The sequence below is a fragment of the Bactrocera tryoni genome, chromosome 2 (assembly GCF_016617805.1).
Source record: "Bactrocera tryoni isolate S06 chromosome 2, CSIRO_BtryS06_freeze2, whole genome shotgun sequence".
NCBI classification, from domain to species: Eukaryota; Metazoa; Arthropoda; class Insecta; order Diptera; family Tephritidae; genus Bactrocera; species Bactrocera tryoni.
Window position 1 is genome coordinate 19,366,837 of NC_052500.1, and position 15,204 is coordinate 19,382,040.

Below are 15,204 nucleotides of genomic sequence, written 5' to 3' on the forward strand. Positions count from 1 at the left end.
GGCTAAAAGTGGGCGACCAAAATGGTCCATATTCGGTTTATTGAAATTCAATATAAATAAAAAAATAAGTTGAAGTTTGATTAGAAATACGAAAAGACGATACCTACCGATTAAATAATGATTTGCTTCACAACTTGGATATCAATTTGTTACTTTAGGCGGGCAATTCATCCTAAACCCCATCGAAAACTATTGGGCGTTTCCTAAATCGAAGGTAAGTATTGCCGAAGAAATCCCACATTAGCCGCACTCAAAGATAACATAAGGGATGTGTGGCTAAATGATCCAGATTCGAATATAATGATAAATAATTGTTTAAATAGTATGCCTTAAAGAGTGAAAGCTGTTATTAAAAATAAAGGTTTGTCAAGCAAATACGAAAAAATTAAAGTTTTTCTCAATTTTATGAAAAAATAATATTTCAAAATTGCATTTACATATTGTAATAATTTTTGGTTTATTTGACTCTGACTATATGAATAGTTTTCCTTGCCTCTAATGGGTTTGGCGGAAGTTTTTGTGGCACATGTTTAAACAAAAACGTCTCTCTTGAGGATATTATGTGCCAAATTTGAAAAAATTAGAGCAGAAATTATAGATATGCTCACAATTTGATTGCGTTGTGATTCTGATGACTTTGAAAAATATATGTATATAACCATATGTACATATGTACATGTATTTCGATTTTTTGAAGTACCTCCCAACTTATTGTGCTTCTCTATGCCCACGATAGTCGATTTTGCACAAGCAGAACAAGGTCTGCCTACTCAGCAGAATTCTATGAAACTATTGGAAGCATTTTTCAAATCGCTACGAAAACAACACTATATATATACATACATATATATATATAATAAAAATTTCCGATTTCCCAGCTCAACTGGTAACCCACAAAGTATAACAGCAGTAATCCTTGTTAATGGCCGTATATATTTTATGTGTATATACATATTACACACCCACATATTATTCATGATAAGTTTACCCCCAAGAGCCAAGCCATTTTCCATGCAGGCACTTTAACTTGATTGAACGAAGTGCAGTCCCATTTAATTATTGCAATTTAAAGTATTCTAATGGCGCTAGCGATTGCATGGACAAAGCACATAAATACTCATGCTTGTGCATGTGTGTGTAAGTAGTTGTGAGATAACAGTGACACACTCTAATGCATATGTATGCACCCACACAAGCGCAAGTGTGCGTGGCTTTATCTGAGTGTTTGAATGACACACCTTTGGCATGTGGCATGTGCCACATTGCCACACTTTGCGAAATTAACTGGACAAAAGCGAAAAAGTCTCGTGGCAGGGGGCAAGAGACAAAAACAAAGCGAGAGAGCATGTGAGAAATTTATAAAAAGCGTTGGGGGAAGACAAAGTGCGCGCTGAACAATCAGAAAAAATGTGTTCCGTGTCACATGAATTAAAGTAATTATGCAGTTTTTACTGCCGCTTGCATTTTAAAATGCATTAAAGTTGATAAAAATTGATGTACATACGTGTAGAAATAGTAATAATTAACTAAACGAAAGCACAGAAGTAATGGGAGTTGGGTTTTGTGTGTTTTATCACAGGCGCTCAAGCTGATTTTCGTAACGAGCCACTCACATAATAAATATTTACTGGTTTGGTCTCAGAGGAAATATAATTTTTTAGGTGCAAAAATTAAGACATTCCAATATTATACCATTTAAGAACCTCCTTGACAGTTAGAACGAACTCCGCTGAATGGAAATCTGCTAATTAAATGTTAAATGGGACTGGAAAGAGATCCCTATGATTTAGAGAGTGATGAAACAAAAAATAAACTGGTATAAATATAATAGATTGGTGGCCTTTAAAAGTAATAGACATAAACTTGATAGCAAAGATTTTCCCAACCCAATGTTCATGGCAAGACTTATAGAGTGGTGAAATGAACAGAGAACTGGTATAAATAACTAGCAACTGGTATAAGTAAAACAGAATGGTGGTCCCTAAAAAGAATTGGCATAAACTGGGTAGCAAATACTCTCTTTCAACGCAATGTTCATCAGTTAACACTTAAAAAGTGCTGAAATGTAGAAGCAACTGGTATAAATAAAATAATTGGCATAAAATTGGTAGTAAGGACTCTCTTCCAACACAATTTCCGTCTAATAACACTTAAAGAGGGGTGAAAGGAACAAACAACTGGAATAAATAAAATTGACTGGTGGTTTTTAAAAAGAATTGGCATAAAGCCACCGAGATTTGGTGGGACAATCGACAAGAGAGGGAAAGCTGAGTCCTACCAAAATAAAATTAATTTTTTCTAACCTCACTAGATATAAAAAAAAAGTTTATATTTCAAAACGAAGCTCATGTTATAAAGACACAGATGATAATGGGCGTTTTCACAAAAATTTTCACTAAACGATTTTGAAGATCAATTAGAAATTAAACAATTCACAGATTTCATATTTACTTGAAACAAACTTGGTTTCGACCATATTAAGAATTCCTATAAAACCAGATACATTCTTGAAACAATGTTGAGGTTCAAATCATTCGAAGGGTGTAAAAACAAATCATAGCCTTTATATTAAGTCACAAAAAAGACAGGTAGAAGATTGTCATCAGGAAATATTTTGAAAGACTGAACCGGAATTTTTAAGGTTTACTCTGGATGTTTCAATTTTCAAATAACATGCTTGCTCGACAAATTTGGATAATAAAGACTTATTGAAATTCCGTTACACTTTTGAATTATTTGGGATAGGGATTTAAAAACAAAACATGTAAACATGAGAAATGACCTAAAAATTTTTGATTTTTCTTACTTGATAGGAGCGTCTTTGTTTTATTAAACTTTCCAATTTTCAAAAGCTTTGGAAAGCAATGCTCTAATAGAATTGGTTTCAACTAGAATATAACAAATCCAGAATATTTCTCTCGTTACAATTTTTGCATTTACTTAGCGGTATGATCCACACCCAACCAGGAAACAATAGTTTCTAGAAGACTCGAAGTTATTTTATGTAACAGTTTTTAAAAATAAAGTAGGTCGTAAACTTAGTAAAAAGTTGTATGGAAGAAATATAAACTCGAACCATTGAACTTACGAAACCAATAAGAAAAAGACCATCACCATGAGTATCAACGCAACAATCAATAAGTTGCACCTTACAGCAGTTGTCTTGCAAGGATAATAAATGACAACTGCACCCAATGCAAGTGGCAACTAACTTAAGTATGACGTGGCACGTAGCAGTACTAGTACCGTTGCATGCATACATGAATTTGCGCAAACAGCGATAACCAGGAAACAAATACGGCTTTATGCGAGAGTACAGTAACGGTAGTGGTGAAGTTTTAATTAAGGGATAGTCGCATTCAACATTCGCAACTGTGGGCATATCCTGTGGCGCTGTTAGTGCAGTTTGGCGTAAAGATAAACAGCTGACAGGACTACGACTGCAAATTACATAAGAGGAAGGGACATAAACCGATACAGGACAGCACCGCCTTCGTATGCGATTTACATACACTTATGTATGACATGTATGTGTGTGTGGGTATTTATATAGGTGACAGTGCAATCAGCAGTTTGTGTGTTAATATGTGTCGTTTAGTCGCAAGCTAGTGACAATATGCCACGAATGAAGGCACATACTTGAAAGCTCGCTGCAGTCCAGCAAAGGCGCTCTCTTCATGTTGAGCTGTGTTGATTTCATTGCGGACGGTTTGTTGGTTGTGCTGTGGCTCAGAGAGCTCTAAACAGTGGTCCGCACTTTGTTGTCATAGATGACACTTCGCGGTGTGCTCAATGTATATGCAGTTTAGAAAGGGTGGTCCATAAAATCTGCGGAACGAAATGAAACGTTTTATGCATTAGCGCTAAAAATGAGCCACCCTCGGAAGCTGGCCGAAAGTTTGTTCAAAAGTTTTGAAGACTGGGATTTAGTTGACAATACTCAAAGCCTTTACCGTTATAAAGTACACGCTAGTCGAATGTGACTACTGTAGCCAAGAATGTGTGTCTAACACAATGATATCGACTCGGCAGCAAGCTAATTTTGGAAATAGACCTCACATTATTTGCTTGAAAGGTTCATTTTGGATTGAGGAGGAGTTTGAAGAGGACAACGCTTTTTCGTCAAACTTCCAAGTTTCTTAAAAACAGCGACTCACCATCGACCTCAACCTTTCGACCACCACTACCAGGTCGATTTGGGCTTAAAGTACAACGATTTTTACCAAAACTTCCAAGCTTATAACAAAAAAGAGCGGTTGATCTCTGCGGAAAGATTATCGAGCTAAAATACAGCAAAAAATAAAGATATTTATAAAGATAAACCTTTACTGTCGATTCTTGACATCATTTGGACCTTCATCTTGAAACATCTATGTACCTTCAGAGGCCATTTGAATCAATTCGAAGAAAGACAATTTGAAGACGTTTAAGACCTCAGCATGGCTGGCCTGGTGATTAGAATCACCAGATGATTAGAATCATTAGATGACACGAACGATCCAGAAATAAATCAGACCCCAAAAGAAAACTTCGACCAAGCCAATCGACCATTAATGAGGTAAAGTCAGAAACTGTCACCAAGGTATTGTACCGAATAGTAAAAAATAAAACGGCACACTATATGAACCACCCTGTAGGCCTGTAAATGCAAACACAGAACAGCGGGAATATACAAATAAATGCATAGGGATTACGCGCCCCATGACAACAAAATTAATTACGCCTAAACAGGCCGTATGGGTCGCCGATTGTGAATCCTTTTGCCAAACAAACAGCAACACACTAAATGACAATTGCAATTACAACAAAGACAAAGGCAAAGAATGGAAACATATGAATAGTGGCAGCAAAACAGTGTAACACATATAAAGGCGGCATAAAAAGCATAGACGCAAAGAAAAATAGTGAAAATAGTAAAAACGCTGAAAACAAAGCGCACTACGTGATTTCCGCGCAACAAAGTTGGCGAAAGTTCGCTATTAAAAGCTTTGCTGCCACATGCGGCGTCGAGCTGTGTGTGATTTCGTTAAGCTCGCAGGAGTGCTAACTAAACTAAGCAAGGATTTATATGGACTCAGACTAGATGCCACACTTTAACTGTAAATGTGTGAGTGTGTTTGTTTATTTTTTTTTTTGTAGGCGCTGTAATATTTTCCATGTTTGGTATTTATTTCTTCCTTCAGACGCCACAGGGAAAGCGCAGCCAGGAAATCATATTATTTTGACGCTTTTAATGATTTCATTGTTTGCTTTTGAAGCACGCTGGGAAGCTTTAATATTATATAGGTATTAACAAAATAGTGCAAACCGAAATATTAAGGGAACTACTAAAGTTTTTGGATATATGGATAGCCCTTTAAGATTGTATAAATTTGTTTAGGCATGTTTCACAATATTCCACTAAACCGAAATTGATGTGACAATAGGGTTAGAGTAAGCTAACTTCTCGACACATGCCTGTTGTTGTTGTTGTAGCGGCAGAGTTCTGCCGAATTGACAGTCCATGGCCGAATAAAAATCCGGGTCCGTTCCGGTTACGTAGACCCGACTGTCGTGGGAACGACACAGAACTTCTTCGACCTCTTCAACTGATGAAAATATTAAAAAAAAAGTAAAGGACATGGTGCTAGAAAATCGTGAGGCGCTTGGAGGCAAGAGAGCTGGACATCTCCCGCGAGTCCGTTGGAATGATTTTGATGAAAATAGCGGTTTTTTTTTTTAATGTCGTAAACAGTTCTATTTGGACATGCTCGGTCATGCGAATTCCGATCCCACATTCGTGGACAGTTTTATAACTGCCTAATCGGTGTGGTTTTTTTTTTTGCCCATACTGAAATTGCAGCTCCGTGGAACCCGTTTTCAGTCGATCGATGAGATGAAACAAAATTCGCTGAAAGAGCTGAAGGCCATCACAAAAAGTGCTTATGAAAAGTGGAAAGAACTGGAAAAATCGTTGGAATTGGTGTATTACATCTGGTGGGAATTACTTTGAAGGCGACAAAATAAATATTGATGAACAATTAAGTATTTTCAGTTTTATTTACAATTTGTTGGTACTTTTTTGTCGCAGTCTATATTAACTTGGATATATTAAGAAGAAAAACAACAAATTGCTAACAGACGCTTCTTAGACAACAAAGCTCTTAAGAACAGTTTCTAAAGCAAGAAAAAAAATTTGGACATTATATTTCAAATAAAATATGTATCATCAGTACATAAACAAAATAATGCATTCACTATTGCATTAAATAAAAAAAATTAAGAATTAAACTAAAAAAATCAAAATTATGGATATGTTGAATAAACTGAAAATAATACCTGCTCCATTCTAAAATCGAACCTTATACTCTTCCTAAAATTTATTTATATTTATTTATATTTATACTCTTTCAGAAAAGACTCACAATATAGAAGAATAAGCAAGGCGTGAATTTATGTAGGTTATAAGCTAATTCTCGTATATAAGCAACCAGTTGTTTGGGAATTTCATATGAATTTGGCCGCCTGATCTAGCACCTACAACAATCAGAACACGATTTGTTGCTATTATTTGTGTTTATTTTATTTTAACCTGAATAGGGTATATTAAGTTTATTTTAAATAGAGATTGGTGGCCTTTAAGTAGGATTGTCATCAACTTGGTAGTAAAGGTTTGGTGGATTTATCTAAGATTTAGAACTAGCTATACATATGTAGATATTAATCCATCGTTAAAACAGCAGCTCCGATAGCTTAGCAAAACGAATCTCATCAAAACGCAAAATTTCCCATTTACGACCTCAGATATATGTAAGTAAGATCCTCCGTAATCTTATAATATTGGAAGAAAATTTTTCAAACATTTTTTGAAGTAGTGTAAAAGAATGATTCTGTGTGGTTCTAATCTCAATAGATATAAAAAATACGTTCTATCTCAAATTGAACCTTATGGTAAAAATCACAACAGATAATAAACATTTTCACTATTATTTCTTTGAGACTAAATGGTTCCATATGAGGTTTGAACACAAACTACAGCCTTTATGTTTAAGTGAAAAATATTACTGCTGTCCTGGACGATCGGGTTTAAACAAAGCACACAAAACTCCGTTGGAGCGGTAAACAATTTATACTTCAAAAAAAAAAAAAAAAAAAAAAAAAAAAATAATAATAAACCCGTGAAAAGAGTTATTTCCATCTTTTGTTTTATGATCTATTTCTAAGTGTTTCAATTTTAAAACCACTTTGCCACGAAATGTTTATATTTACGAAAACTAGTTCCTCAGTGTTTGAGATATCAATCTGAACAATTGCAAGCGAATTTTTCTTCGAAAGAAACTGTTTATTGGTGGAACTGGGAATATCGGATCACAATAGCATACTATATATATAGCTGCCATAAAAATTTAACGATCAAGATGAAGTTTCAGCATGAAACACTTTTTAATTAGACAAGATGTCTGCGAGAAATTTGGCAAGATTGTTGTTGAAGATAATGGAGCAATCCAAAGAAATTGTAAACATCGGACTATAGCGTATAGCTAGCTGTTTGAGCAAAATCAATGGGAGAAATATTTTTATAACTTTTCTGCTATAAGAGATGCACCTATGGGGATTTCGCAGTTTCGGTGGAGCTGAAGGTGACGTGTTCTTTTTATTTATTTCTTGTTTACAGACCAGTGCAGAAGACTTTAAAAATGATATGATGTGAAAGAAATTGATTGAAACCCATTGAGGTTCCTATGATTTTTTGTTTTTCGAACATATTCTTGTAATAGAAGCCGTTAAGAAACAAGAATTGAAGATTTTTGAGCATTCGAAATTTTGTACTTTTGTCTATACATTTATTTTAAACGGATACTTTGAATCAGTTTAAACATACTATTGATTAGTGAAATACTAAAATTTGCTGGACAATCTTTTAAATGTTGTTTTTTATAGAAGGGCTAAGCTTAAACTCAGCGAAAAGACATCTCTGTGTTAGTATTTAACATATTTTTTTTAAATTGTCTGAACTTTTTTTTTAAGTGAATCTTTAACTATACAACACTTTGAAAATTGTAGTCTAATTTAAGGTTCCATAGCGATACTAGTTATTTTAAGACCTATTGAAACCATCAAAACTAGAAAATATATTTTCAACTTGATATTGAGACACACAAAAAATTAATCAATGTATTTCGAAGAACTTTTTTCTTAAAAAATGTAAAATAAAGAACACCTCTTTTTAACTTGCTTTACACACCTTTTATCCATTGTGCGTTTGTTGTTTTCAATACTACTCCAGTCTTGTTTTCCGTTGCGCTGTATTGAAGTTGTTTGCAAATACTTAATTTGTATTTTATGAAATTTTCATTTCCATGTATTATTTTACTCCATAATTTTCACTTTAATTACGTTATATTTAGTTATAATAATTTTTAAAAAGCACACAAAACATTTATTTAATTTTTCAATATTTTTTTAGGTTTCGAAATTTTGTATTTTATTTATACAATTCTTTTTAATATTTTATTTTTTTATATTTAAATTTTTAAATTTTTATTTGTCAAAATTTTTTATTTTTAAATTTTTATTTTATTTATTTTAAAATTTTTTATTATATTTTTTAGAATTTTTATTTTAAAATTTTTTTTTTATATATTATTATTTAATTTTGTTATTTTTTTTTTATTTTTTAAATTTTTATTTTTGTTATATATTTTTAAAAATTTTGTATTTTTTTCGATTTCAAAATTTTTATTTTATTTATTTTTCAAAATTTTTACCTACATATTTTCATAATTTTTTTTTTTTTAATTTCAGAATTGTTTTGCAACACACACGGTTAATTAAACAATTATGGACATATTTCGCTTAATTTGATTTACTTTTTAAATTTTTAGTTTCAAATTTAAAATTTTTCAACTTAATTTTTGAAGCAACAAAGATTTTCAGTTATTCTATTTTATTTCAAAAACTTATTTAATTATTTTTTCTGCATTACCGACTTCTTAATTTCTTCTCAGCACTATTTCTCTTGCAATTTACAATTTTTTCAAAATTAAATTCACATTAAATTGCCTTATTTACGAGCCAAAGCGGCCATTCACATTGCACCATCCCATAGAATTTCGTGCTTTTCCAGCTGGTCGCACACAACCACTCTACCATCAACTGCCAGCCATCAGCACCTTAAACACTTGGTACAATTGTACATTTTTTGCCACTCACTTCATTTCACGTTCCGTTCAGTTCCGTTTCCGTCGAAGTTGAATTTGCTACTGAATTGCTGTGCCTTGGCGTATTCGTCAACTCGCTTCGTCTGCTCGGTCGTACGCCAATGCAAGCTGGCATTTTCCCGCACTGAACATACTCTTATGGCAGAGAAGGCGCACGTACAGACACATATGCTCATTGGTGGCAAAGAAAATTTTCAAAACATTGCAACTGAGCGCACGAGAGAGCGTCTTCATGTGCCACGCAATCATGTGGCAACGCTAAGCAGCCGGCAACATTCTCTTTCACTCTCTGTTTGTGTTCGTTAATATCGTAATTTCCTTGTTGTATTTAGTGGTATGTGTTTGTTGGTTCAACAGCACGTGGCAGTCTTTTGTATTCGCTTCAATAGACGAATTTGTTTGTGTTGCTTTGGTTTTTTTAGCAACATTTCTCACGCTCAGGCAACATGTAGTGGAAATTAATTGTCTTCTAGCAACATTTGAGATTTGAGTGTTTGCTCACTTTTATACACCGTGTTTAATATATTTGATGTTAGAATTGGGGTTTAAGGTGTTCTGTTTACGATTAATTGTCAAGCGTTTACTTTGGGGTTTAAAAACTCTGAATTTTTTATGTAGAAGTTCTGAATTCTTTAAGAGTGAGGTAAAGTTTTGATGCATGATGGAGATTGGGAGCATTTTTTTGTGGGTAGTCTTTGCCATGACCAATAAACTCTAATTAGGGGCACAATGGGCTCGCTTTTCCTCTAAAAGATTTATTCAAAATTTTAAGAGAAATCTTTACTACACTCCCCGGGAGATGTTAAAAGCTATAAAGACTAAGCCGATGGGAAATCTCAGTAAGAGTGGTTGAAAGCAAAAACGTCCTATAAAATAGCGGTCCACGAAAGGATTAGTTGCAAGTCCATCCGGAAGAATGAGGAAAAGGCAAGGTTGCCTTGGGCTACGGCAAAAATGGAGGAAGGCTCCATGGATCGCGGCCGCAATTTACATCCACGGATCACAGATTCGTAAATCGAGGAAGCAATTGCAGTCAAAAGACAGCAAGATCCGCTGGAACCCATACACCGGGGCCGGCTAAACGACTAAAGAAAAAGGACGACGCTGTAAAGCTAAACCGGGAGAAACCTTTAACGTTTAGGGCGACAGCGATGGCCAGCGAGACAGCTAAGAGGAATTTAAACGCGGCATTAATTGAATGAGGCAATCCTCTTAAAGAAAGGAGGAGAAGCGGCATGTGTATGTGATCATTGTAAGGTTAGATGGAGAACGCCTATGCCGGCTTTCGATGGTACAAGCTAGCTTAATGGGGTCAAGATCTTAAAATCAAAGAATTATCCTTCACTGTAATGGGTAAAAGAAGTGAGTGTGAAGAGCTTCAAGGCCTGTGGGAGGGAGCCATTCTAGAAATAGTGGACCGCAGTTGAGTTCCATCCATACCGAAGGTGGCTTCTTAGGAGAAAGAAGCCTAATGAGCTGACGGAATAATAAGGCTGCTGAAGGTCACAAACTTCGTCAAGCAGGATTGTAGACGAAACTACATTTTCCAAATAAACAAGTTAGCCGAGGATATACTATACGAACGGTTTGGGAAGATGGCGTGGATCATAGATAGGGTGTATCTTTGCTCAAAAAGCGCAACCCGCCGACAAAAACGAAAACGCGTTAGAGAATCGAGAGGTAAAGAAGAACTTAGGAGAGATTGTAGAAGCCACTTTGAAGATATGCAGGGAATTGTCACATACCTCATAGCTAAAGGGATAGAAAGGTAAGAGGTCTTATATGACTGAATGATAGAAATGTTTAGGAACTTTACAACAATAAAAACCAAAACATAACGACCTCTTTGAGGAACTTTAGTAGATGGAATTATTTACTAACTGCACATTGGAATTTTTGGGTTTCTTTACTTAAACCAATTCAGCGGATAATTGAAAGATCCCAGTAAATGGCATATGACATCGTTACTAGATCTTGTTTAAATCAACGGAAATACATCTAGACGCAAGGAAAAAGATAGCTGAACCAAGTAATCACATTGAACCAATGCTAAGAAATAGGAAAAAGTATTGTAAAGTTGAAGAGATCTAAAAATCTGAAAGAATAGGAATTGGGAGGGATTGAGTGAAGACATAGAAGAAGCCATCATGGCTTACGATGATGATTTTGATGTATGAAGGTCCAAAGTATCGGAGGAAAATAATCAAAAATAGTTGATCTGACTAAAAAGGACTCAGTATCGTTTATATGGGTTTATTTCTGCTCAGCTTATCTTTGCTATGGAAAATTACATAAACTTTAAACATCACCAGTAAGTAGAGGAATATCGTTAAGACATTTTCTATGCTGCGAAGCTAGAATACGCTTCACAGGTGCGTAGGATTTTTAAAAAGATCTCATCTTGATATTGATCGGTCAGTTTTTATGATAGCTTTATGCTAAAGTGATGCTATCTGAACAATCTATTTACGAGAATCTACATGAACTACCGTGCGGCAAGCCTCCTCAGCATCGCATATAAGGTTCTGTCGAGGGCACTAAGCTTCAGCCTTTCAAGCCCACCATCAAAAAACTGATTGAACATTAACAGTGTGGCTTTAGATATGGGAAATCTACTATCAATTTCCAGCACGCGTTACGAATTTTTGGGAAAAGGTTCTGCGGAAGATATATGATCCGTTGCATTGGCAGTCGATGGAACGATATGCTGGATGAGATAAGCGACATTGACATAGTTCAGCGAATTAGAGACGGCGGCTACGATAGATAGATAAGTCGTCCGAATGGATGAAAATACAGCAGCTCTGAGAGTATTCGACGTAATACCCGCCGAGGGAAGCGGAGGAAGAAGAAGACTACCACTCCGTTGGAAAGGAAAGAACAGGTGGAGAAGGACCTGGCTACACTTGAAATCTCCAATTGCCGCCAAACAGCGAAAAGGAAGAACGACTCAGTTCGTCACTCTGGCCACCTACATAGATATATGTATACTTTATAGCATCTCCGCAGTTCCTTCTTCTAAGCATTGGTCACGGATTTCTTGAAAATTTAGCGATCCATTACATGCAATTGGTGTCAGCAATACATGCTCCAAAATTTTTTAGTTTCCTTATACTACAAAATTAAAAGCTCCATTACTCAACCTATTTACAATAAATTTTAGTTCCACTTCAGCGCCTCAGCACTCTCAACTCCCTACATGCTTGTTCAAATACAAATATTTGCATGTATATATATATAATATATATGTACATATATATTGTATATATGTAAGTATGGATAACTTGCAAACTCAAGCCGGCGCAATGCCAACTTGATGAATTGTCAAACGAATGTAAACAAAGGCTTGAGTGACAATTGAATTGTGCTTGAGCGTGTGAATGCATAAACAACTGGCTTGAAGAGCCAAAGCGGCAAACAAAACAACACAAACAACGCGAAAAAATGTTAAAATAGAATTAAGAGGCGCACAAATACAAACACACACAACAGCAACAAGCCAAAGTATAACTGACAACAATAACATTAAGCGGCAGCCGAGTAAACAGCGAATGACAAGTGACACATTGCAAAAAATATGAAAAAGCAAACAAAACTCACGAAGAAGGAGGAGAGCAAATGAGTGCTGCACAGCACAACAAAATGGAAAATCTAAAAATAACAACAACAAAAGTTAACATGAAGCAGCAGCAGCAGCAAATGTGACAGTTGCCGTCACTTGAGTGCACTTAAACAACAAAAACAAAAGCAAACAACACACGTTTTTAAAAATCGTTCGCAGTGTTTGAGAAATGGGCGTTGCAAAATGCAATACTTAACGGTAAATGATGCAAAATAAAGCAACAGAAACAGCAAAAATGAAAACCTTACGTGAAAATGCAGAGAAATGCTCGCTGCAACACAAAAACAATAAACGTTCAACACTTTTTCTTTTGTGCCGCAAAAAGCATGCAACCAAGTGCGACACGTGTGGATGTATGTGTGTGGCGCTGCAGCTAAATGGGGATAAAACGATTTAAAGTGAACATTTCGTCAAGTGAATTTCAATACAAATACACCAAAGCGCCGCTATTTGTTTTTTCTTTTCAAGCAAGCAGGGAAAGAGCTGTGCAAACGCGCTGGCAAAAAGCCGGCATTGAGACGAATTCAGGACAAGCGATGGCGCTAAGTGAGTGTGAGCACTACGAAAAGGTGTTGCGAGTAAAAATGTTAACTAAAAGCTGGCGATTTGAAGTGGGTGTAAATGCATTCGTGGAGTAGTGCGAATGTGAAGTGAAAATGTGCGAAAAACAACAAAAAGAAAAAATACTTTAAAGCGCATACAAGCAAGTAAAATGAAAATTTAGAAAAAATTGAAAAAAAAATTGTGGAAAATAACTGAAAGTAAAGTAAATAAAAAAATTTAAAATATTTATTAAATGAATATTGTGCAATAAAAATAAGAAATATACCGAAAAGGTAAGACAAAAAATTAAATTTCGAAATAAAATATTAATAAATAATTAAAGCAACAAAACACGTTACCTTCGGCTGCAACGAAGCTATAATACCCCTCACAGGTGTATTTTTTATAGCTTAAAAGGGTATAAAAATATCTTTATTCTGATTTTGATTGGTCAATTTGTATGATAACTATAAGTTATATTGTTCCTATCTAAACAATTTCTTCAGAGATTTTACCTTTAGTTTGGATAATAAATCGAGCCAAATTTCTTGAAGATATCTTATCAAATAAAAAAGTTTCCCATACAACGACATGCTTTTGATCATTCAGTTTGTATGGCAGCTTTATGCTATAGTAGTCCGGTCCAGACAATTTCTTCTGAGATTGTAGCGTTGCTTTGAACAGTATTCTATATCAAACTTCATGAAGATACCTTGTCAAATAAAAAAGTTTTCCATACAAGAACTTGTGATTGATAGGTCAGTTTGTATGGCAGCTATATGCTATAGTGATTCGATCTGAACTATTTCTTCTGAGATAGCATTATTGCTTTAGATAATAATAAGTGCCAAATTTAATGCAGATATCTCAACAAATAAAAAAGTTTTCCATACAAGGATTTGAGTTTGATCGGTCAGTTTGTATGGCAGCTATATGCTATAGTGATTCGATCTGAACTATTTCTTCTGAGATAGCAGTATTGCTTTAAATAATAAAAAGTGCCAAATTTTATGAAGATATCTCATCAAATGAAAAAGTTTTCCGTACAAGGACATGAGATTGACAGGTCAGTTTGTATGGCAGCTAAAGGCTATCGTAACCCGATACAAACGAAACCAACAAATAAAGCGCTCCTTGAGGAGAGAAAAGCACGTGCAAAATTTCAGAACGATATCTCAAAAACTAAGGTACTAAATAATGGTCAAATTGACTCAATTAGACATCCCGGTCAGAATTTTCGACGTTTAATTTTGGGCATTACAAAAATCATGGAAAACTTAATATACCCCCTTCAGAGTATATTAAAAATAATTAACTAAAAAATATACCCTTCAATAAAAAAATATATAAAGTAAACTAAAAGCAAGCCAAGCATCAAATAAACGCCAAAACCTACCACAAAAAATACCCAGAACTCCATCAAAATGCAAAAAGCCCGCGGTGTAATCGAGAGCACTGACTGACAATAGCCCTCAAACCATGGACCAATCAACTAGAACGCAGGCACAGAAAAACAAACACATGCAAACATACTTAAACACCCACACACCAGCATTATTCTCCAAAAAACCCCAGCAACATGTACGTCAAATTTTGGATTTTGTCTATTGGCATGGTTGGCCGCTGGTTACTCGTTTGCGTCGACATGGGAAAACGACTGCTGCAACTGCGGTGTTGCATGGTTAAGTGGCGCTCCTCTGGGTGATTTCCTTTTTTTGTTTGAACTCCTTTTTCTTTTGCTTCAGTGAAATTGATTTCAATACCCTTTTACATTTTTTTGAAATGCAAATTTTATGTCGGTGAAAAATCTTTCAGCTTGTTAAAGCGCGAGCCACAGAT

The 15,204-nt window shown here is 35.0% G+C and overlaps 1 protein-coding gene across 1 annotated transcript in view; it reads right to left on the reverse strand.

Annotated features, from left to right (window-relative positions):
* The window catches only part of LOC120768548 (kinesin-like protein CG14535), a 70,813-nt gene extending 62,457 nt beyond the window's left edge, over positions 1 to 8,356 (reverse strand). The window contains exon 1 of the mRNA XM_040095290.1: positions 8,225 to 8,356. Within this exon, the coding sequence (XP_039951224.1) occupies positions 8,225 to 8,235 (11 nt within the window). The 5' untranslated portion in view covers positions 8,236 to 8,356. The remainder of the gene's footprint in view (positions 1 to 8,224) is intronic.
* Positions 8,357 to 15,204: the final 6,848 nt, after the last annotated feature.